We start from the raw sequence: 24867 nt of genomic DNA, 5'->3' as shown, positions 1-24867 counted from the left end.
AAGACAAAAAAAAAAAAAAAAAAAAAAAGATTTAAAGCAAGCCTCACAATAAGGATTCCATAGGCAAAATAAATACTGAAATTAACTCAATAATTAAAACTGAAAAATTTGAACACTATCATAGCTTGTATATATAATCAACTTATTTTTATATTAGATTTCCTAAAATAATCCAGGCACTTTAGTGTATTATTTTCATTAAATTATATTCAGTTAGGGCTAGGATTGTAATTCAGGGGCACAGAGCATGCTTGGCAAGTGTGAGATTGTGAGTTTGATTTCAGGTACCAAAATACATATATATATATATATATATATACACAATTACTATTTGTTTTGAGGAGAAATTTTTATTTCTAAAAACGATAATGATTCAAATAGATTCAAACTCCTCTCTTTTTTTTCTATCAGTACCGGGGATCAAACTCATGACTGCCTGCTTGCAAGGCAGGTGCTTATGCCACTGAGCTAAATCCTCAGCCCCTCAAATAGATTCAAATAAAGAGTCATGTATAGTTACTTAGTGTGTGTGTGTGTGTGGGGGGTTTACTGAGGTTTGAACCCAGAGGTGCTCTACCACTGAGCTACATTCCTAGCCCTCTTTTTACAGCCATGAGTTTGAAACCTGCCTGGGCTACATTGAGAGTTCAAGATGCACCTGTGGCTTGGGCGCCGATAGCCATTCTACACCTGCTCACTTCTCCCTGGCCTCATCCATGGAAGTGGATCAGCCTGCTGTAATCAAGGGCCACACTGTGCATACATCAGCATCCAGGTGTCTTTGTCAGTTTCTTTAAAGTCTATTCTTCTTTTCTTTTTTTGTCATTTTGAGACCAGGCCTTGCTGTGCTGTTCAGGCTGGCCTTGAGCTCACTTCATAGCCCAAGTTGATCTTGAACTTGCAGTGATCCTCCTGCCTCAGCCTCCTGAGTGCTGGGATTACTGGCTTGTGCCACCACGCCTGGCCAAAGTCCATTTCTCGATGGCACCTGATGCCTGGCAGCACAGGTCTGACCAGTGTGGTGACAAGTTGTGAACTTATTACCAAGTACATTTGGAGTTGTTTTCCTGGGCAAACACCACAACCCACATTACACAGAGGTCCCTTTTCCATGCACAATTGTCAGCAACTTTTTTGGAGCCTGAAGCAGTGGGTGAGGACACTGTCAGCTTTTCATTTAGCTGCTCTGCTCCTGGGATAATGCCTAAGCCATCACCAGTAAACCACAGCATCTGGGCATCCTATGAACCAACACCTATGCTGCCTGGCCAGTACTGCTTAGAAACCTGGAGATGTCTACAGACTCTCACCACAGGGTCTCTTGAAAGTCAGACACCCTAGCTAGTCAGCACCTTCAGGTATAAAAGGGGCAGAGTCGGAGATCTATTTATCAATCGCCAGAAAGACCACAGGGGCCACCAGCCAGGTGTCCTGTTCAAACAGCTGTATGGAGACATTCTTATGGTGACTGGTCTTCATTGAGAGTTTCTGGCCAGTGTATTTTGCCAAGAAGGATGAGAACAGTCAGAGGCTTTATGTATTTATCCTATGGTCCACCGATATGACTTTGAGATGACATTTTTTTGTGAGAAATGAGAGGGGTTCATGAACAAGGATACAGGAATCCAAATCGATAAATTTGGAATTTAATTAACTGAGCTCAGGGCCACTTGTATATAGACCCCCTGGGTCAGGATCCAAACAAGTGGCCCCAAACTGGAAAGTTACAGAGTTACAGAACATCACAAAAGACATACTGTTGGGGCTGGGGATTTAGCTCAGCAGCATAAGCGCCTGCCTTGCAAGCAGGCAGTCGTGAGTTTGATCCCCAGTACCGATAAAAAGGAAAAAGACAAAAAAAAAAAAAAAAAAAAAAAAAGACATACTGTTGGAAACGATTTAGCTAGAATCTTACATTAATTTTAGGTTGACACCTGTATCCTGCTGCTTCTCTTGAGCAGGTTAATTTTTCTCTTGTAGGTACAGCTCATCCTGCTTTTCTCCTGGGACTTGTACCCTGGGTAATTTTCCATTTTTCTGAGTCAAATACAGGGCACTAGTTAAATACAAGGCTCAAGATGGCGTCAGTTATGCCAAGCCGCAACAGGAAACTTCATGGACAGAGTATATGTCATAAGAGAGCGTGCTTGTTCAGTTAAAGGTGCAGATTACCTTTGTCCTGGGAAAGATTTGCTTACTAACTTCATGATAATCTCACTAGCTAGGAGTTTCATAATCTTGTTATAATTATTAACCCTACCTACTGGTTAAATGGTATACCTCCTTTTGCTGGTTAGGAAAATGATGTCTAGACCAGGGATTCATATCCTGGGTCTCAGCCCCAACTAAGGACATCAGAATTCTAAGGAATGGCCTCCAGCGCTAGCACTTTGTTAAAAATGCTCATAGGTGATTCCAGGATTGAGAATTACTCTTCTAAATTTCCTCAGAAATAAAGTGATGTTTATTTATTTTATTTATTTATTTTTTGGTACCAGGGATCAACTCAAATGAGTTACAGAAGTTCCTCAAGCCAAGCGGGACTGTTCCAAGGACAGCCTGCGGTAGAGATGTCACCCTGCCCCCAAAAAAACAGGGTTCTCAGGTGGAAGCAGAGGAAATGGGGGTCTCAGGGTAGATCTGGAGGACAGGAAAGCAGGCTTTTGCTGCTTTGGCCCCTGGGAGCCTGCTCTTTGTGAATGCAGACAGCAGGGCTTCTTCCTGAGGCCCAGGCCTGGCGGGGGTGGCCCTCCTGCCCACACAGTGTCCCTGATGTCCCTCCACCTCACTCCAGACCCCCGTGACACTGGACCACAGCGGACCCAGCTGGTACGAGGCTGTGGGCAGCTTAGATGGTTTCTTTGAGGGGAGAAGCTCCCAGCTGCTGAAGAGAAATTTCTTCACTCTTCTCCCTCATGTCCTTCTTGGAAAGGTCTTCTTTGACTCTGTTTAAGGCAAATGGAAAGTTTATTATTTTTTTCCTTTCTTCAGTATTGAGGATTGAACCCAGGACCTTCATATCAAGGTACATCTCAGACCTTTTTCTTTCTTTCTTGGAGACAGGCTCTCATTAAGTTACTAAATTGCCTGAGCTGGGCTCAACTGTGATCCTCCTGGCTCAGCCTCCCTGAGTGCTGAGATAACAGGTGTGCACCACCACACCTGCCTCTCTCGTTTTAATCACCTGCCTATCATGTTCATTTTTCCTGTCTCCATTTAGCAGTTTCCATTTTTAGAATTTTTTCAATATTCCAACAATTTTATTCAAGTTTTTATCGTTATTTTATTTATTTATTTATGTTTTGTCTTTTGAGACAGAGTTTCACTATGTAGTAGCCCAGGCTGGCCTCAAGCTCATGGCAGTCCTCCTGCCTCAGCCTCCCAAGTGTTGGAATTACAGGTGTGCACCACCATACCTGATCTTGGCTCTTTGGTTTTGCCAGCTATGTGCCAGTGGGAAAAACTTGGAGAAAAGGTAAACTGGTGGAGCTCTAGAAAGTTCTCTGAGCCAGGCTGCCTTCTTCTTTTTGGTCTTTCATCATCTGTCAGGCCTTGGGGAGCACTGCCATCTCCCTAGCTCTAGACTTGAAGAGAGGCTGGACACTGCCCTCTAAAATTCTTAACATTTTTAAAAATGATGGAGTAGAAAGAAATTATGAGGTGGAACCAGGCATGGTAGTATACGTCTGTAATCCTGGCACACAGGAGGCTGGAGCAGGAGGATGGCTCTGAGTTCAAGACCAGCCTGGGCAGGAGCTGGGGACAGAGCTCAGTGGTATAAGTGCCTGCCTGACAATCATAAAAGTTCTATTCCCGGTATGAAAAAAAAAAAAAAGAAAAGGCCAGCCTGGGCTACATAAACAACTTCAAGGCTAGCTGCACTACGTAGTAGCATCCTACTTAAAAAAAAAGAAACAAAACTAAAAATTATGGGCTAGAGCTGTAGCCTAGGGGTAGGTGTCACCATAGAGTTGATGAGTCTCATTGATGTCCAGGCTTTTTGAATCCCAAACAAAGAATTGATCAGGACACACAGATGCAGTAAGAGAGAGGGAGATTGATGGAAAGCCAGTATACTCCACAGGGTGGGAGTGAGCTGGCCAGAAAACTCGAGACAGAGTTGATCTCAGAGGGGCCTCATCTTCTTAAGGTTTTGAGATATTTACTGGGACCTTTCTTGGATCTTTGGTTTCATGGGGCACTCAAAAGGACTGTGTCCAAATAATGGAAAGTCCCCACCCTCACAATGGAGGAGGGTGGTTCTGATTGAACTCACAACCTCATACTAGCCAGGCAGGCGCTTGGGGTGTTTTTGACTTTATAGGAGAGAAGATGGAACAGCCTGGCTGCCAGAGCCCCGGGGAGTGGCAAAACCACAATGCTGACGATATTGTCACGAGCAGGGATTCACCCTCCTGAGCGTGCTCCTTGGGCCCATGCCAGAAGTCATGGAAGTGTGATAAGGCCAGGAGTGTCTTTTTTTTTTTTTCCTCCAATTTTTCCTTGGTAATTTCTTTTCTTTTTGAGACAGGGTCTCACTGTGCAGTTCAGGCTGGCCTTGAGCTCCCTTTGTAGCCTAGGCTGGTCTTGAACTTGCAACAATCCTCTTGCCTCAGCCTCCCAAGTGCTGAGATTACAGGCATGAGCCACCATGCCTGGCTCAGGAGCATCTTTTTAAGTCTCAAGTCAGGATGTTAAGGGCCTTCAACCATGTTTTGGTCTCCAAGGCATCCCACCAAGGTGTCTCCTGCCCTGTCCATGTCCTGCCTTAGCAGAGTGTTTGCTTAGCATGTGAGAAGCTCTTGTTTCAATTCCCAACACTCCAAACAAAACAAGCAATATATCATGATAAATCATGTGCCTGTCTCCTCTGATTACCAAAGAAAACCTGTTCAATATAGAAAATTAGAGATAATATTTAAAATGTAAAGCAGCCAGGAAAAAATTTTAAAAATCACTCATACTTTTAAGTCCTTATTTCATGAAATAATTAAGAAAGTATCAAGCCAGGTGTAGTAGCATACATTTGTAATTCCAGCACTCAGGAGGCTGATACAGGAGAACTCCTATGAGTTTGAGGCCAGCATAGACAACATAGTGAGCTCAAGGCCAGCCTGAACTACATAGTGAGACCCTGCCTTAAAAACAGCAAAAACAAAAAATACTCAGAACCAAAAATCAAAATAAAACTCTTCATACTTTTAACTATTTGTATGATGTACCAGAATTTATTTAAATTGTTGGGTGCTTGGAGAGTTATTTTTTTCTGGTATGCTAACCCTGGTGATGAATATTTATTTATTTATTTTTGGGCTTTTTGAAACAGGGTTTCATTGTGTAGTTCAGGCTGGTCTTGAACTCACAGCAATCGTCCTGCCTCAGCCTGCCCGAGTGCTGGGATTATGGGTGTGCTAGGGAAGGGACTCAGGGTTTCACTTATGTTAGTCAAATGAGCTACGCAGAGCTACACTTCCAGCCTCAAAAACTAGCTCCTTTTTATTTATTTATTTATTTATTTATTATTTTGTTCTGTTTAGACATAGTCTTGCTATGTGCTCCAGGCTGGCCTTGAACTCACTATGTAGACCATGCTGGCTTTAAACTCACAGCAACTTTCCTGCCTCAGCTTTCAGAGTACTGGGATTATAGGTGTGCCCCTACATACCCAGCACCTGGCTCTTATTTATTTATTTATTTATTTATTTATTTATTTATTGGTACTGGGGATCGAACTCCCAACCTCAAGCTTGCCAGGCAGGCACTTACACACCAGGCTCCCTTTTAAATTTGATGTTTCTAGTACTCAGAAGGCTGAGGCAGGAGGATCCTTGCAAGTCTGAGACCAGCCTAGGCTACAAAGTGAGCCCAAAGCCAGCCTGAAGGGCATAACGAGACCCTGTCTCAAGAAAACAAAAAATAAATAACAAATTTTTCTTTGCATTTGCCTGCAGTTTGTTTTGTTTTGCAGTACTGAGGACTGAAGCCTTGCACATGTTAGGTATTCTGGGTTAAATCTAAAATGTCTTCCCAAAATCTCATGTGTTCAGAGGTGGGCATTTTTGGAAGGCAGTTGGATCATGGGGGCACCGCTGTCTTGTTTAGCTCCACCTGGACCTGCTCCTGCCTGCATTTGCCCTGAGCTGGGCTTGACCTCTTCAGCCAATGGGTATGGTCTGTTTACTTAATGAGCACAGGTCTGGTTTCTTTAAGTTTCTTCTGCAGAAATTTACTATTGTGGTTTAGGTCTGGATGTCCCCCCAAGGCCTCATGCAGTCATAGGGGTTTGTGTCCGAGGTGGCTGAATCTAGAGTGTGATTGATTGGTGGTGCAGTGCTGGGATTAAGATGGGAGATTGTTGGATCCATCCACTGATAGGTTTGGCACCATCCTAACCCCCAGTAGACTGAATATAATTTAAGGGACAGAAAGACACTTGTCTCTCCCTCCCTGCTTGATTTTGCTGTCTTCTGCTGCTGTAAACTGCTCTCCTCCGAATGCCACCCTGCCTTGGAGCCCACCCAATACACACTGAACCTCCACAGATTGCAGCTAAATAAACTTTTCCTTCTTTAACTTTGGGTGTTGGGTATTTTGTTTCAGCAAGGAAAGAAAAGTAACTAACACATAAAATATGAACAGAGTAAGGGTGTGGCTTGTTTCCCTGGGGTCATTGTGACTTCTACTCTAGTCCCCAGGGGGATCCAGCAGGGTGTACAGTGGGGACACCGGGAGGCCAAGTAATGCTTTTATCTTTTTATAAGAATGACCGTGTGTGTCATCCTCAGCTAGTCAACGTGTTCCTTCTTCCCTTTTCTTCCTGAACAATCCCAGAGTCATCCATGGGGCACAGCAAGGTAGTGATCACATGCAGGGGAGGCCTCCTGGGGGACGTGGGAGCCCAGGTGTGGAACTGCAGAGTCAGACTGAGCACACATGAGGGAGCCTCCAGGCACGGGGTGTGGCCATGCTCCCGAGTACTAAAATGAATGAGGTCACTCAAAGCCTGGTGTATTCCCAGGACTATGGCAGGGAAACCAGGGCAAGCCTAGAATATCTGTGGTATCCAAAAATAATAATGTGTGTAAAAAAATGTGAAAAGAATAAAAGTTTCCCACTGGTCAAATCTTAGCCAAGTTGAGCACTGAAATAAATGCAGTACAGCTGGTGTGGTGGCACACGCCTGTTACCTGGGTGTTCAGGAGGCCAGGGCAGGCGAGGCTGCAGGATCAAAGGTCTGAGGCTACCTGGGCAACTTAGCAAGACCCGGTGTTGAAATTAAAAACAAAACAAAACCAAAAACTGGGAACATAGTTGCATGAGGCCCTGGGTTTAAGCCCCAGTATAATCCATTGAATGAATTTTTTATAATTATAACTTTTTATAAATCCATGATACGAAGAAATTATAAATTAAAGCTTGAGGGGGACGGGTTATTTACAGTTTCTAAGCACCTCTCCACAAAATGAACCACAAAGGAGAAAAAGTAGTTTTCCGATTGACAAACCGGCAGATGCTACCCACGAACCAGGGGCTCACAGGTGAGGTCCCCCATGATGAAACAAACCCGAATCCCACTCGTCCACTAGGATGAGACAGGAGGGATGGGAGGCACACAGTGTGGCCTTTAGGTGACACCAGTGAGGTCAGCAAATGTGTGGGGCGGTCTGTGAGACTGGGCTGCAGTCCTCAAAGCCACCAAGGTCACTGTGGGTATTCCATCCCTTGTGCTCCTTTTTCACGGTGCCTGGGGCCATGACACAGACCACTGGGTACAACAAGGCTGAAACAGACATGGCTGGCAGCAGATGCCAAATCTTGGAGTCTGCTTCTCTCTAGCTTGTCAGCAGCGTTCATTAGGACGGCCGTGGTCTTTGTAGGGCTTTCCCGGTTAGAGAGCCTGCCCCAGAGGTACAGAGGACCCTAGGCAAACACCAACACCTGCTTCTCTTGAGACAGAAGGACCTCTGCAGGGGCCTTGGGCCTTAGGCAGGGAAAGAATAGAATAAGGGCCGAGTTAGGTTTTTCGGCAAATCCTAATGAGATGGAGTTAAAATTCTACTAGGGAGATTCCCTTAGGAACAGTTTCAAGGATAGGGGGGCAGGTTAAAAAGGCACCAAACAGCACATGTGATATTAGGGGCTTATCAGAGAGATGGAGCTAAGAGGCAGAATATGAAGAGAGCCAAGTATATACAGGAAAAAGCTGAGATTTATCTCTATATCTCCATCTATCTATCGATCTATCTAACATCTGTTGGTAAGAGATAAGGCCCAGTGGACAAAGCCCACCAAAAGAAATGATGAGGCAAGGGTGCCCGGTTTAATTCAAGAATAAACCAAGAAAGCCACCTGGACTGGACAGAAGGAAGAGTCCTTCAGAGATGCCAGAGCCAAAGGCCCGTGGCTCCTCTATTTTTCGAAAACCCCTGCCCTGCCCTTCAGGGCAGCTTTCTATTTTTTCTCCTCCTCACCCTTACAAATAAATCTCCTTCCTTTTTAAACTCTGTTCCTTTAGTTTGTCACTGGTACTGAGCTTATGATCCCAGTTAGCTGCTCCCCTCCACAGAGCAGTGGTGCCCGTACTGGGGTGCGACATCTTTGTGTATGTGTGGGTGGGTGGGGTACTGGTGACTGAACCCGAGCCTTCACAATAAACCAATTCCCCAGTCCCTTTTTAATTCTGAACCAGGATCTCCCTAAGTAACTAAATTACCTAGGTTGGGCTTGAATTTGGATCCTCCACCTCGGCCCTGAGAGTCTTTGGGTTGTACCACATGCCTGGCTACCACGCACACCACGCCTCACCACACTTACAGCTTGTGTCTAGATGTCCCCTCAAACCTCATGCTCATAAGTGGGGCTTTTCAGAGCTGCCTGGATTAGGGCACATGATTCTGGGACTAAGGCTGTGTGATACTACATTAGTCCACTGATTGGAATTAACATCGTTCTGAGTGTGGCTCAATGGATTTACAAAGCAGAAGTCCACCCTGGGTGTGGGTGGCACCACCTAAAAGGCTTGGAACCAGGATGGGATGAAAGGAAAGGAAGGCTCCCGGCTGCTGCTTCGCTTCCTCCCACCTGCCTGCCCACCATGGACCATTTTCCCTCTGCGATGCCTGCCATGTGCCACCCTGCCTCAGAGCCAGCCGACTGTGGACGAAAACCTCTACAAACTGTGAGCTGAAATAAACCTTTCCTCCTTTCACTTATAGGTGTTGGGTATTTTGTCTCAGAAATGAGAGAAAAGTAAGAAGAGTCCTCAGAGAAAAGTAATGAGAGAAAAGACACCTGATGGAAACTCCATTCATCTTGATGGCTTTGATCAGCAACAGAGGCTAAGTGAGGCTGCTGGGCGGTGACCCAGCTCCCCACCTGTGCTTTCTTTCCCTGGCTACACCACGCCCTACATTTCGTAAAGAATTTGTAGGGTGCACTTTTGCTCCTTTCAGTGACAAAAGCCTGTGGAACCATGGGTGCCATGCCAGGCAAGGACCATCTGGGCCTAAGGAGGAGACCACTAAACCCACCATGCCTGAGATCCCCGTCCTCTCACTCTGTAGGATGATGTTGGGAAAACTGATTAAACTTGAAGTCTGAGGATGGAATGGTAGTCATGTATCAAAGGCCACTCTTGGATTTTGATGGTTACATTGTGGTTATGGGGAATGCCCTTGTGTAAAGAAAATATGGATTAAAGCATCTAGAAAAGGGGTCAGCTTTCTCTCAAATGGTCCAGACTAGAAAGTGCTTTGCCTTGCAGTAACATTCCCCTGACCTATTTCCCAGATGATGGATTTTTACCAAGCTCACTGTCCTAAGAAATGCTGCAAGATGGGGCTGGGGGTTTAGCTCAGTGGCGTAAGTGCCTGCCTTGCAAGCAGGCAGTCATGAGTTTGATCCCCGGTACCGATAAAAAGGAAAAAGGACCAAAAAAAAAAAAAAAAAAAAAAAAAAAAGAAATGCTGCAAGAAAGCTTCTCTCTCTCTCTCTCTCTCTCTCTCTCTCCTCTTTCTCTCTCTTGGTACAAGGGATCAAACTCATGACCTCACACTTGGCAGGCAGGTACTGTGCTGCTGAGCTATAACCCCAGCCCTTAAGAAAGCCTTTCTTTCTTTTTTTCAGAGTCTTGGTAAAATATCTGGGCTGGGCTCAGATTTGCTATCCTCCAGTCTCAGCCTCCCAGGGTGCTGGAGTTAAAGGCATGTACCTGACCCCCATCTCCTTTTAAATGTATTTTAGAAACGTTGTCTAAGTTACTGCTGTCATCTTATTAGGAAACCTAAGAAGAACCACAGAATTTCTTCTAGGCTCATTTCCAAGAAACCTTTAGTTTCCCTGGGATAATGGTGTTCTTTTACCTCAAGGAGGACAACAAAGAAGTCATTAATGGGATCTCCCCTTCTGTTGTTCAGAGCCAAACTAAAAAGCCCTACAGATCTGTGGTGCAGTGGCATAAGCCTGTAATCTCAGCACTTGGGAGGCTGAGGCAGGAAGATCATGTTGCGTTCAAGGCCAGCCTGGACTACACAGGGTGTTCAAGACCAACCTGAATTACAGGGTGAAACTATTAAAAAAAAAAAACCCAAAGACACATACAAAACAAAACCCCTAGGTACTGTTTTTGGTTCAGATATCACCAGCCTCTCTCTCCTCACCATGTTTCACTTCTAACACACATTCCATGCCTTCTATTCTACAGTCTATTCTTTCTCTTTTACGTCCACAATCAGCTTGCACGAATGGATCGATTGCTTGATTGAACTGGAGATTCAGTGTCTCCAGCTCCTTTTCATTTCTTATTTTGAGACAAAAGTTTCCCCTAAATCACTAGGTTGCCCAAGCTCACACTTGGGATCCTCCTGCCTCAGCCTCCCAGAGTGTTGAGATTATAGCCTGCACAGGAAGCAGGCAGCCTGCTGGTTTCCACGCCCACCCCAGCTGTTTTCAGCTCTCCCCAGCGCCTCTGGGTCTCACCTCCTCTCCATGGCAGCGATGGTTTCTACCAAGGGCAGGTTGCGCGTCTCTGTCAGGAAGCAGAAGACAGCCAGCCCGGCCAAGACTGAGATGGTGCCAAAGCCCAGTGATGGCAGGATGGGGCTGAGCTCCCCGAGTGTGGTGACCAGAGGAGCTGCCAGGCCCCCGAGGCGGGCATGGACAGAGGCGAAGCCCATGCCCATCTGCCTGTGGGAGGAGGCGGTTAGCAGCCCAGACTGGGCACACAGGACAGGGCTGGTGCCCACCCAGCTCCCAACTGTGCATACCTGATCTCTGTGGGGTACAGCTCTCCTGTGAACAGGTACACGCAGATGAAGGAACTGGCCAGGCAGCCCTTGCCCAGTGCCGCCTGGGCCGTGCGCAGGACCTGCAGGTCTAGACGGAGGGGGGAGGAGGGAGGCCGAGCTGTGAGCCAGCAGGGCTGGCTGGGGTTAAGGGACTTAGGGGGACCGGGGGAAGGATGCACAAGGTATCATGAGGGGCCGCAGGGGAGGAAGGAGGTAGAACCAAGGGGCCAGGGCAGCAGCACCTGCACCCCAGGAAGGAACCCCAATTTCTACCACTTCAGTTGTCACCTGGTACCCATCGGGCGGCCCTGTGCTTAATGCTCTGGGTTTGCTGTAACCTTTGTCATGCATTTTCGTGCCCTGTTGTTTGGAAAACCCCTATTCAAATGGCCCATGCTAGGATGAATGTCGAAGGAACTATGATTCCTCCCCGGGATTGGTGGCAGCCTGGCTGTGCACTGGACTCAGGATGGGGGAGATCATTAGACACCCACATTGGGCCTCACCCTGTCTCCATCCTGTCACAGCCTCCTGGGAATAGACTTGAGCTTGAGAATTTTTTTTTATTTCATGGACAAGAGATTCAAAAATTTAACAAAATAATAGGAGAATAATAATAGTTAACACATTACATATTAGAATCTGAATATTTTTAATATTTTATTTTTTGAGGTAGGGTTTTGCTATGTAGCTCCAACTGGCCTTGAACTCACAATCCTCCTGCCTCAGCTTCCCAGATATAAACTAGATTCACAAGGATGTGTTACCATGCCTGCCTTCAAGTCCTGGCAATTTTTTAAGGTCCCCAGGAGGTTCTGATAGTCAGGCAGAGTTTGAAAAAACACCAATCTCAACAAAATATTATAGTGATAAAATAAAGCACATGAAATATTTGTTTATGTTAATAAAAGTACATTTATGTTACAATATGTGGTAATAAAAATGGATATATATGTGTGTGCCCATGTACCCATGCACATAAATACATATAGGCAATTCCATTTACATTATTATGTGTACATTTGCATACACACATATAAAATGATCTCAATTATGTCAAAAACAAAATCTATAAAATAGAAAAAGCACTAGATGCATGTAATCCCAGCATTTGGGAGACTGAGGCAGGAGTATTACACTGAGTTGGAGGTCAGCCTAAACTGCATAGTGAGATGCTGTCTCCAAAAAACAACAACAACGACAAAAAAACCCACAAACACAAAAGCACTAGAAAAAAGTATGTCCAACCAGACTTGGTGGCACATACCTGTAATCCCAGCACTCAAGAAGCTGAGGCAGGAAGGTTGCTGTGAGTTTGAGGCCAGCCTGAACTACAAAGCAAAACTTTACTGTAAACAGTGAAGTGGGGGGATTGTTCATCTAGCAAGTACAAGGCCCTGGGTTATGTCCTCAGCACCAAAAATTTTTTTTAAAAATTGCCAGACCTAATGGCACAGGCTTGTAATCCCAGCACTCGGGAGGCTGAGGCAGGAGGATCACTATGAGTTCGAGGCCAGCCTGAACTGCATAGTAAGACTTTATCTTAAAAAGAAAAAAAAAAGGTCAAATACCAGTAATAACATCTGTTTCACAGGAAGTTAGACACACATGCGCTAGGTCCCTCAATGCTGCCTTCTTCGAGGAGTCACCTGACAGCTTGTGATGCACTGAGGATTGGGGCTGCCCCACTGCACTGGCAAGGAGCCCTTGTGCACTGACTGCTTGCAAAGGGCCCCAGATGAAGGTAATTTCGGCCAGGTTTGCAGGCCACTGTTCCAAGGCCAGCCTGGCTGAGGTCAGAACCCTGACTTCCCAAGCCTTGCACACGATGGCTAGCCCTAGTGGCCACATGAGCCAGTACTCTGGCCCTCCATTGGCTCTAGGTGCTTTTGTTTGATCTTCACACAGAACTGTTTCCTTTGCAGCTCCTCCTACACCAACATGGAGGCGCTAAGCTTCATAAAAACTTCTACTAATTGGCAGCTACTTTCCCTGTAGATCTAGAAAACACCCCTGTGGTGTTTGCTGCCCATCCGGCACTGGGGCCTCCCTGTCCTTCTGGAGCCCCAGTCTGGGCACCCTGCTGAGTAGTAGGACAGAGGTGGGCACTCACTTTCAGGCACAAACATGTTGGCAATGACCATGAGCCCGGCCAGGATGAGGAAGGAGGCCACTGTGGCCCGGCGGCCCACGTAGATCATGGTGGTGGTGGCCACCAGCATGGCCGGGATGTCAATGATCCCAAACAGCGCCTGAACCAAGTAGATGCTGAGCCCGAACTTCTGTAGGTCCATGGCCAGGCCATAGTAGGCCACGGAGGTGGAGAACCTGAGAAAGGCGGCAGGACAGTCATATGTGACCCCGAGGATCATCGTCCTGGGCCTAGGGTAGGGGACGAAAGATGCAGGACACACATGGCTCCACCTTGGGGGTTAAGATCCCCTGCCCTTCAACAACGCCCCGTTCTGGTCTCCTAAATCTCTGCCTGATCTCAGACCCTCGCCTTCCCTGTCCCCTGCTCTTTATAACTACTGGCTCCCCTGAGGCCAGGCTGTGGGCTGCGCGATGTGTTGGTTTTTCCCTGTCCGAGGCACAAGGCACGTTAGCGCTGAAATAAAAGTGACGCTAAAAAGTAAAAACACAGGGGCTGGGGATTTAGCTCAACGGCATAAGCACCTGTCTTGCAAGCATGCAGTCGGGGTCCCCAGTACCAGAAAAAAAAAAAGTAAAAACACGATGGCACTTCGGTCCATGAACTTAATTCTTTCCACGATTCTGGCTGCAAACCAAAATGGATGTAAGCAGAATCAAATTCAGTGCTTAGATTCAATGTTGGCCGTGTGGGGAAATTTAATGTGGTTCCTGACCAGTTTGGTTTGTGACCAGAATTGTGGAGAGAATTAAGTTCATGAATTGAGGTACCACTGTCGAACAAGATGGAGGAAAACCAAACAAAATGGGACCAGGAATGTAGCTCAGAAGCACAGTGCTTGCATGGCAAGTATGAGGCCCTGAGTACCAAAAAGGAGGAGAAGAATGGCGGGGGGGGGGGGGAGGGGGAGCTAAAGGACACAGGAGCCCAGGAAGGAAAACTTCCGATGGCCAAAGTGGAAAGTAAACGACCAATTTGGGAAGTAAAGTGAATAATGTAACATTTACTAAATAACATAACTAATTTACTGAGTTGTAACCCAAACACATATATGAGTCTAAACAAATGACTTAATAAATGAATCTGATGGGGTTTACTTAATGGTAGAGCACTTGCCTAGCATGCATAAGACCATGGGTTTGGTACCCAGAACTACATACACAAAAAAATCTATCTCATAGACGAGCTCCAAACAATATATGCAGAGACACCATCCTTTAGGAGATGGAGCTTAATTTCTCAATGGAAAGAGGACATTATTAACTTTATAGGAAAGAAACATGGTAGCTATCACCTTAAGCAAGTGATTAAGTTAGTATATTCAGGAACAAACTGGGCATGGTGCTGTCCACCTATAATCCCAGCACTCAGGAGGCTGAGGCAGGAGGATCACCGTAAGTTCGAGGTCCAGCTTGATCTACATAGTGCGACCCTGACTCAAAAAACCAACAGCAGCAACAACAACATAAGCAAAGAGCTGGGGATTTAGCTCAGCGGCAGAAGGACCTGTCTTGCAAGCCTGTGGTTGTGAGTTCGATCCCTGGTACCAGTAAAAAATACAAAAAAAAAAAAAAACCCCAAAAACAAAAAACCACATAAGCAGGAACAAGACATGTTCAATGTCCTGATATGACAAATAAAAGGTACCTCTGTGGGACTTTTACCCCAAATCCATGGCCACAGGCTGATTGTGAAACCACTGGTGGACCAACCCAGGAGGAAGCACCTCTTGCAGAATCTCTGAGCCGCGTGGCACAGCTGGAGCTCTTGTGCTGGCACACTCACTGCTAGCAGCAGTGTAAATTGGAAAGTGGCGTTTTCTCTCTGTTACAGAGAGGCGCACCATTCCTCAGGATTCAGAGATCTCAACCCTTGGGGTATCGCCCACAGAAATGCATGTGTATTTTCACCAAAAGAGATGGCCAGAGCAATAGTATCCACAGTAGAAAGGGTGAATCTCTACTAATGGTTTCTTTCCTGTTTTTGCTGTAACAGGTTACTACAAATTAGCTGGGCATGCTGGTACGTGCCTGTAGTCCCAGCACTTGGGAGGCTGAGGCAGGAGGATCGCTGAGATTTCAAGGCCAGCCTGGGTTACATAGTGAGTTCAGGCCAGCATGAACTATAAAAAACAAAAAACAAAACCAACCAAACAACAAAAATACCTGGAAACAGCCACAATTTCAGGGGGAAGGTTAACTCTGCCTTGTGCAAACTGAACCAAATCGTGCTAGGCTGGGGCAGCTGCTAGCAGAGTGGGGCGGGGTTGCATGGACCGGCTCCCACAAGCCAGTTGTCCCACTGGCCAGCCAGCAGGGTCATTGATTGCTCCCTCGTCGCTTGTTACCACAAATGAATCTTACTCTTTCCAGACAGATCCAGAAAAAAATTTTCAATCATAGCGTTTACAACTCAAGACCTGTTTCTCCCCCTGGAAAGAAAAAGGTAAAGGATGAACTAGGTGCTGAGGAAAAGCCCAGGCCAGCACGGGCCACTGTAAGTTATCCCTTCCCCAGGACTCGAGGTCTGCGTGTTGTCCTGCTGTCCAGAGCCAGAACTGCCTGGCAGGTGACACTGTGGGCTAGAACCTCTCTCAGCCATCCCTTCTTCCCAGCCCCAAACGAAAGCCAGACAACACAGACTGTACCAGATTACAAGTGTGTACTGTCACCACACTCATTCACTTAACTTTTGACTCCCACCAGCACCCTGCAGACCAGCGCGGAAGGAAAAAACCATGCTGGGCGTGGTGGATTAGCCTGTGATCCCAGCACTTGGGAGGCTGAGGCAGAAAGAGGACAGTTAGTTCAAGGCTAGCCTGGGCTACAAAGTGAGATCAAGGACAATGAGACCTGGTATCAAAACAAAACAATAAACGAAGGAACTGAGGCACCATGAGGCTGACTGGCTGGCTGGAGACTACAGTTCAGCAGATAACGACTAGGAGAGAGTGCCTGGGTCTGCTCCAGAGAATGATGGGAATTAATAGCCTGTATTCCCTGCTTCTAATACCAACTCAGTGAGCCACTGTCCAGTGGAGAGAAACTCAGCTGGTTGTTTTACACCAGCCCTGCCTGGGTGTCTCCTTGCACTCAGTGCTAAGGCCCTGAGGCTGCTTTTGCATTTGTAGCCACTCCATACTTTTATGCTTCGATCCTGCTGGGAGTTTCTGTCTGACAATTTCAAAAGTCCCCTAACTATCACCTACTGATAGGACACTTGCCATGTGCGTGGACACTGTCATTTCCCTGTCTGTTCCTTTTTGGACCTGGAAGTAGTTTTCATTCATGGGCCAGTTGGATGAGATCGTGTCCTGGGTGTTTCAGTCCCACCTTGCCCAGCTGAGATTTATGACCCTGGCGTGGCCCTCTAGGTCAGCGCCACGCACCACAGTCACCATATCTTGGCGGGGCTCATGCCAAGAGGGATTCACAAGTCTCCCCTGCTTGCTGCAGGAGGACAGAGTTGGACAGCAGGGGGTGGAAGTCACAGACTCAGGCTTGAGCCCATCACCTACCAGACCAACATGAGACAGCAGGTGACCTTTCGGATGGCCGGGCTTCGGAAGAGGTCCAAGATGGAGCTGGAGGAGCGGACACTTGAGAACTCGCTCTGGACGTAGGAGCGCACCACCTGGAGAGGAGCACTGGTCAGGGGCAGGGCAGGAGCTGAGTCCCACGGTCCCTTCTAAATTAGTCTCTTCCTGGGCCCGGGAGCTAAAGCTGTGCTCCCTGCCAACATGGCCAGTCCCAGGTTCCCTTCCTCCCAGGACTGATGGTCTAGGGCTTTGTGATGTCTTGGGGTTCCACCTGCACCCCAACACTTCTGAGGCTCTATAGTTTCTGAGGGACCCTCACCCCATTCCCTGAATAGGCTTTGAGATAGTGCCAGACAATGGTTAAAAATAGGGCTTCTGAGTGGGCCATACTCTCCCCAGGTTCTTAGGCAAATGATCCAACCCATCCAGAGTCCAGTTCCTCACTGGCAAAAATGAGATGTTAAATGAAGTTATGTATGTCAGGCTATTAGCACAGTGCCTTGTATAGGGCTTAATAAACAGTGTATTGGGGGTAGCTCAGCGGCATAAAGCGCCTCCCTTGCAAGCAGGCAGTTGTGAGTTCGATTTGGTACCGATAAAAAGGAAAAAGACACACAAAAAAAAGTGTATGTTGGTAATAAGTATTAACTATCTTATAATAAGTAGCATTTATAATGGATGACACTGTTGTTATTGATTCTGCAATAATTTCATTTTATGATAACTTTTTCTTTCTTTCTTTTTTTTTATTATTTTTTTTTTTTTTAGGCAGGGTCTAGCTATATAATTCAGGCTGGCCTTAAACTATGCAATCCAGTCTGGCCTTGACCTCAAGCAATCTCCTGTCTTAGCCTCCCGCATGATGGAATTACAGGCATGCACCATCATGCCTGGCCTCACTATTTTAAATACGATTAAAATACAATTACAAAAAAAAAATTACAGTTTTGAATGACTGAAGTTATTCTGTCATTGTGCAGATGGACAGACCCTCAAGCCCAGCAGTTCAGTCACTTGGCCTAGGTGGCATGGCCACAGCAGAACACTGTCCGCCCTGGCCACCACAGCCTCAGCACCCGGTGCAGCTCAGTCCTGTGAAGCTGTCAAATGCTGTACAGCTGGAGGCTGCCAGGGACACCAGAGATCGTCCCCAGCCTGCCTCACCTCCATGGTCAGCCTGTCCCCTTCCTCCTTTCTTCCGTTCATCATAGCCACCAGTCGCAGGTTCTGCACAGCTTGCTGGGATTTGCCGTGCAGAAGGAGCCATCGGGCCGACTCCGGCAGCCACCTGAAAGAGAAAGAAGGTGGCAGGACCAGGGCTGGGAGAGCTCTTTCCGGTCCCTACAGCAAGTCAGACCTCCACCCACCTTCAGAAACTGTCTCGGAATCAGGAAGATGAGGGCACAGGCCGCCTTCCCCTCTTTTTTTGCAGCACATCGTACAAGGAATCATCGAGAGACTGTGATGACCCCGAACTGAATCTGGTTCTGAACTTAGCTGTGTGGCACTGAATCAACTGTGGACCCTCTCAGGGCCTGCACCTTAATTTTCATCTTATAAAGTGCTGTGAAAAACACGAAGGAGCTGTTGAAGGCAGAACATCCGACTGCCTGGGCCCCCTGTTCCTGGGGCTTAGCTGGAGCTTCCCTAAAGCTATGCATCAGTTCCCAGGAGCTTTTGGTCCCCACCAAGTCCAGTAAGTCCTGGCAGTGCACACTGGACCTCTCCCGGGGGCCACACACAGGGAACTCTCCTTGCCGCCTCTGCTGTACATACCAAGAATAGAGGAAAAATATCAGGAAAGGAGCAGAGACAGCAAGCTGCAGCCACCTCCAGGGGCGGATCAGGTAGGCAATACCAGCCAGGACCAGCTGTCCCATGGTGAAGGAGTAGCCCAGCAAGATGCCCGCAACGGTCCGGCCCTGGGTGGGCATCCATTCCACGACTGCGGAGGAAATGGCAACACACACCAGGATCTCGTCCATGCAGGGGTTTAATTTACCCACCCCTTGGTCAGGACCATGGCAATTCAACTCATTTCACGATTCCCTGAGACAGAGGCTGAGGCCCCCCTACCTCACTCTTCATGCCCAGAGGGAAAAGAATTGAATGCAAGCAATGAACCACAAGAATGGTAGCACTTATGCTTACATGCTTTTTAAGGAGTATAGAAAGCCACCGGGTATGGTGGCACACACCCGTAATCCTAGCACTCAGGAGGCTGAGACAGGAGTATTGTCTCCAGTTCAAAGCCCAGCCTGGGCTACATAGTGAGTTCAAGACCAGTCTAGACTACACAGAGCCTCAAAACAACAAAACAACAACAAAAATAGAGAAAATCTTTTCCAAGAACATTACAAAGTCCAGAAGCAGAAAAACAAAAGTTCAACAAATCTGAATTCATAAAAATAAGAAATCTCTGTGTTAGGAAAAAATTGCCACAAGAAGGTCTTGTCAGGAAAAAAAAAAAAAAAAGCAAAAATATTTGCAATTCAAGTAACAGGTAAAGAGTTAATGTTCCCTGCTATGGAGGAGTTCTGACAAATGATCAGGAAAACGATTAACAGGCCAGAAGGAAAATGGGCAGAGGTGTGCAGGGTGGGTAACAAAGGAAATACAAAGGCTTGGAATCCCAGGAGAAGATGCTCAACCTCACGCAGAGACCAAAGTGCAGACTTTTGTAAGTGGCACAGTTGAAACAACCTACCTGTGCTTCCCCGGGGCACTAGTTAAATGCTTTTAGATTTTCCCTTTCAAGGCAGAGGAGCAAATCAGTGAGGATATTTCTTTTCAGTGAGCAGAGAGCACCTGTGTCCTATTGTTTCTGCCTTCCCAATTTAGCCACCATCTGCTCTGTTGTCACCTGCCCTGCTGTCACACATGGCTTACCTCAGTCCCGCCTCTTCTGGACTGATGGCAGTGGCTCTTACTGGGCCTCCCTGCTTCTGTTGGGGGGCCACATGGCAGCAGCCCGTAAAGTGGTCAGGGATCTGTTACCCTGCCCTGGTCCTGCATTTGCTGCATACTGGCCCTTACCTTCCCATCCCCTTTGAGGGCCTCATTTCCCCTATGGCACCAACCCCACTCTGAAGTACTGCTGTGCTCAGGCTTGTCTGTGGTGGTGTCGTCTGTCTCTCCTTGCAAGCACAAGGACTCCAGGGAGCAGAGTCTGCTTTTGGTTACTGCTGTATCTCTGGTGCCTAGAACTGTGCAACACAGGAGGCCCTTGACCAGTAAATGAACCTGTGACAGCATCTTTAAATGAAAGGTCCAAATGTGGAACAGGGGCTGAAGTGTAACCAGGTGGTAGAGCACTTGGTTAACATGTACTAGATCCCATGCTGGGCGTGCGGGAAAGATGGAGAACAAAGTGCATCATAAGGAAAGAGGAGAGAGAGTAAACATGCGCGTGGGCGTGTCACCACACTCTTGTGGCTCAATCCTGGGATCAGTGGCCTATGGCTAAGCTGTCCCAAGGCACCTGCCTGGTACGCCTGGCTCTCCAGCTCCAAGACTTCTTTCCTCAGCAGAACTCAGCACTGCTGAAGGCAGTGGCAGTTTCTGACCCAGTAGTGTTCTTAGGAGCAGGCTAAGTAGTTTAAGTGAGTGCAGTATGACCATCCTACTGCCCCACTGCTCTCTGCCAGGACCACCCAGGAGCTGCCAGCCCAGAGTGAGCACTGATCCTTTCATCTGCCACTTGTGTGGTATCTAGGAGGCCGGGTTACCCAGGTTACTCAGGGGAACCTTGCCCTTCTTAGAACCCTGGACCCCTCCTGTCTCACCGCCCTCTATGTCACCTCTGTGACTTCTTCCCAAGCCGCCACACCACACGTGCTTAGAAAGTGGCATGGTTATTCCTGGATAACTTATGAATGAAATAAACACACCCCTCTCAGTTTCCCCCTGGGTAAACAGAAACCCAGGCTAGGGAACTGGCCAGCAGGGTTCACCGTTGCTGCCAGCAGGGCCATGATTCTGGAGCCTGGGTCTCGTAAATCCAGACCCATGGTGGGAGGCTTGGAGTCAGTCGTTGGGTAAGAATCCCAACACCACTGAATAAGAAAGGTGCTCTGGACTAGGGCTCTGTTCCCGCCTCTCCAGTTCCAGTTTTTCACCTCTTTTTTTTTTTTTTTTTTTTTTTTTTTTGGTACCGGGGATTGAACTCACAACCTTGCGCTTGCCAGGCAGGCGCTTACGCCGCTGAGCTAAATCCCCTGCCCAACAGTTTTTCACCTCTTAACTGGACTCACCCAGTGAGAGGGAGTTGAGGATAATGCCGGAGAAGGTCATGCCCATCAGGAACCGGAAGACACAGTAGGCGCTGAAGGAGTTGAAATATGCCGTGGCGGCCCCCGAAACTGCCAGCTGCAAGTATGACCAGACGAGGGGGGCCCTGCGGCCCAGCCTGAGCCCAGGAATGGACACAGGTGTTAGGATTCTGGCAGGTGGGAGCTGCAGCCCTCAAAGTAACAAAATGACAGCCTACACCTGACCCATCTGCCCTAGGGGCGGGAATCAAGGCAATCAGGAGAATCTGGGATGCTGGGTGAATGCCCTGACTTAAGACAATTGCAAGACCCAGGTACTCCTGGCTGCCTTTGGTTAGGGAAGGAGGGGCACTGGTTGGAAGAAAATGGGAAACACTTATTCCACGCAGGGAAAGGTAAAGATTCTGCAGGGATCCAGAGGTGGATGTGGTGTTTGGGCCAGGAGGCCTCAAGCCAGAATTATAGTGGTGAGTCCATAGGAGGGCCAGGCTCCGGGGGGAAGACCAGGGTCAGCTCTTTTGGCAACAAAGAAGGCCAGGCCAGGGTGGTGTGGTCATCACCTGAGGCCGTCACTCTGCTCCACTGCAAATATGGGGCCCAGGGACTGAGAGCAGCCAGCTCAGCCAGAAGCGCAGCAGGCAGAGAAGGGGACGCACAGCACCCTTCCTCACATATCCATAGCGCAGTCACACATACACTCTTTCTTCCTTCTTTCATGCACTTATATGTCATCATTACACAAGTGTTCATCAGTCACCTGGAAGTGACAGGGCTGAGCCAAGGCTGGTGACATGCCTTGTACTCTGGATGAGACACAAGCTCACATGAAGTTAGGGAAGGGTTGTGGCACTGTGTGATGTGCCCGTGCCCTGTCTACACTCTGGGGAGTGGGCCTGGGGTCCAGCAGGACCCCCCAACCTAAATGGACAGGAGGGCAGAAGCAAGGGAGAAGAAGGGGGCAGAGAAGGCAGGGAAAAGAGGGACAGAGGAGGCCATATTGCTGGACTACACCTTGATGTCACCTGTGCGGCAGGGTACGGCTCAGTCACACACTGGCTGCGGTGCAGAAGTTAGGGAAAGGCAGGAAAGCTCTTTCCAAAGGAATATAAAGAAGCCTCCAGAATGAGGATGAAGCCGGTTCATGGTGGCTTGTCCCTGAGCCAGCACTGTACAGAAATGGGAGGGCAGGGGATGTAGCTCAGTGTCACAGCACCTGTCTGGCAAGGGTGAGGTTGTGAGTTCGATTCCCAATACAAAAAAAAAAAAAAAGAAAAAAAGAAAGAAAGAAAAGAAATGGGGTCAAGCATATACACACATTTGGTCAATGCTGCATAGAACAATAAATATTTTTGGTGAGACTTACTAGGAGAGAAGGTTTTTAATGTTCTCACCACCAGTGATAAATGTTTAAGGTGATGGCTCTATTTATATAGTGAAACATACATTGAACCCCATAAATATATACACTTATTAGGCATCAATCAAAACTAAAATAAAACTTTAAAAGTAAAGTGAGTGCGTTGGCACATGTCTGTAACCCCAGCACTCTGGGAGCTGCAGCAGGAGAATGTTGAATTTGAGGCAATTTAATGATTTAGTGAGAGCCTGTTGAAAAAAAATAGAGATGGTGGTAGAGACGAAGCTTAGTGCAAAGGCCCTGGATTCAGTCTCTAGCACTGGAAAAAGAAAGAAAGGGAGGAAGGGAGAAAGAGAGAGAAGAGAAGAGAAAAGAAAAAACCCATCTCTGGGTAGAGACAAGAATCAGGGTGCTCCCTGGAAATCCCTCTGACTGGCACCGAGGGACTGAGGTGGGAAAGGGAAGTTTTGTTCCTGAACACTTTGTACGTTTCAGAACTTTGCAATGGGCATGTTTATGGTGGATCACAAAATACACCAATACATTTTATAAAGGAAAACGAATGCAGAGACCTGGGGTTTCTGGGGCCTTGCTGGGGGGACTGGATGACCTCCGCCCCACCCCACTCTCACCTGTCTGCCAGGCTGCCAAACACGGCGGCCCCCAGCAGCACCCCGGCCATGTAGATGGACTGAGCCAGGTCACGGAGGGTGCGGGCCTCACACACCAGGTCCCACTGCAGAGGCAGAGAGGGCGCTCAGCCTGGCTTCAGGCTGCAGCTCCCCAATGCTTCCCAGCCCGCTCTGACCTCCATCACGATGGTGGAGGGGAAAACACTCCTGTCATAGACCCAGCCGTCCTTGCAGGGCTCCGTGGCTGCCCCCTGGGCAGAAGTGTTGGGGCTCAGAAGAGCCCACTGAGGTTCTGTGAAGCGCTGGCATGGCTCGGGGACTCCATGCTGGTCCAGGGGGACAGTAGCCCTCAGCCAGGCCCCTGAGTCATTGGTGGCAGTGTGGTTGGCGGGGTGCTGGCAGTGGTGGTGGGGTATGGCGGCCGTGAAGTTCTGCAGGAAGTTGTGGCAGGCCAGCAGGCCACAGGGCAGCAGCAGCAGGGCGGTGTAGACGAGCTGGAAACGGCCCACACCACCCAGGGCATCCAGCAAGTCTGTGAAGGCCATGGCCACGGCCCCGAGCTGAGGCCCAGCTGGCTGGGTCTTATTTAAGGGTGCGGCATGGCCCTGGGAGGTAGAGGATCAGGCCAGGGGGTTGGGACAACAGATGCCCTGAGTCCTTGGCTCAGAGGGGTTGGGTTACATCACAGGAAGCCTGAATGCAGGGCTCCCTCCCCCAGCCCCTTCCTCCCCATCTGGACACCTCTCTGCTCCTGAGTTAGAAAAGCCCCAAGACCCACAGCCAGATGTGTAAGCCCTCACTGCAGGACCCTAGCAGTGTGGTCACCGCCACCTTCCCTCTCCTCTGGAGGCCACCTAGAGCCTTAGGATCCTCATTCTGGCCTTAAGGGGGCACAGTGGTCGTGGTAGCAAGAGACTTAAGCTGGGCTGCTCAGGGGGCACTTGGAAAAAATACTTTTTTTTTTTGTACTAGGGATCGAACTCACATCCTTGTGCTTGCCAGGCAGGAGGCACTTATACCACTAAGTCAAATCCCCAACCCGGAAAAAAATGCTTTAACAATATCCACAGACTCAGACTAGGGTCTCTGATGGTGCAGCCATAAGTGACGCCTGAGGGAGCACAGAAGCTGCAGAAAACAGCAGGTGCCTGCTTCCCCCACCCTCCTCGCAAACCAGGCGGGTCAGGGGCTCCCACTGAGCACGTGACACCGCCCACGGCAAGCTCAGGATGGCTGAGACTGGATTCAGGTGGTCTGTGGCTCGGTCTGTGGCTCAGCTGAAGGTTCCTCTCCTTCCATCCCTCCCGCTGCCTCCCGCTCCCTCCGGCCTTCCTGATGGGCAGCCCTTCTCCTCTGCCTTGACCTGAGCCCACTCTTATCTCCAATAAGAGCAGGAGTTCCCGGAGGCTGAGCAGCTTATGTAAGCAGCAGGTGTGGAGGTTACAGGGACAGCCCCCACCCCCACTGCGGGACCTGAAGGAGGCTCTGTGCTCTGGGGACCTCTGGGGGATGAGGTATATGCTAAGTAGGGGTTTGGGTTTCAGCCTGAGCCTTCCCCTGGCAGATGCATGAAACAAGGCAGAGGTCAGGCCTCCAGGCCTCAGGATGTATAAGACCAGCCAGGCCGCAAGG

The 24867-nt window shown here is 48.3% G+C and overlaps 1 protein-coding gene across 1 annotated transcript; it reads right to left on the bottom strand.

Moving 5' to 3' along the window:
• Positions 1-1692: 1692 nt before the first annotated feature.
• Positions 1693-24629, bottom strand: LOC100727029 (solute carrier family 22 member 20). Its single transcript, XM_003468223.4, has 10 exons — positions 23412-24629; positions 23236-23339; positions 21229-21383; positions 18752-18920; positions 18140-18263; positions 16955-17070; positions 13399-13613; positions 11265-11373; positions 10978-11184; positions 1693-2945 (listed from the first exon to the last, which is right to left on the bottom strand). Exons 1-10 carry the CDS (start codon positions 23778-23780, stop codon positions 2849-2851), a joined length of 1665 nt encoding a protein of 554 aa, XP_003468271.1. The 5' UTR covers positions 23781-24629; the 3' UTR covers positions 1693-2848.
• Positions 24630-24867: the final 238 nt, after the last annotated feature.

This window comes from Cavia porcellus, unplaced genomic scaffold (assembly GCF_034190915.1).
Source record: "Cavia porcellus strain 051 isolate PalLab524CR breed Dunkin Hartley unplaced genomic scaffold, mCavPor4.1 scaffold_17, whole genome shotgun sequence".
Taxonomy (NCBI): Eukaryota; Metazoa; Chordata; class Mammalia; order Rodentia; family Caviidae; genus Cavia; species Cavia porcellus.
This window is presented reverse-complemented; position numbering and strand designations above follow the sequence as displayed.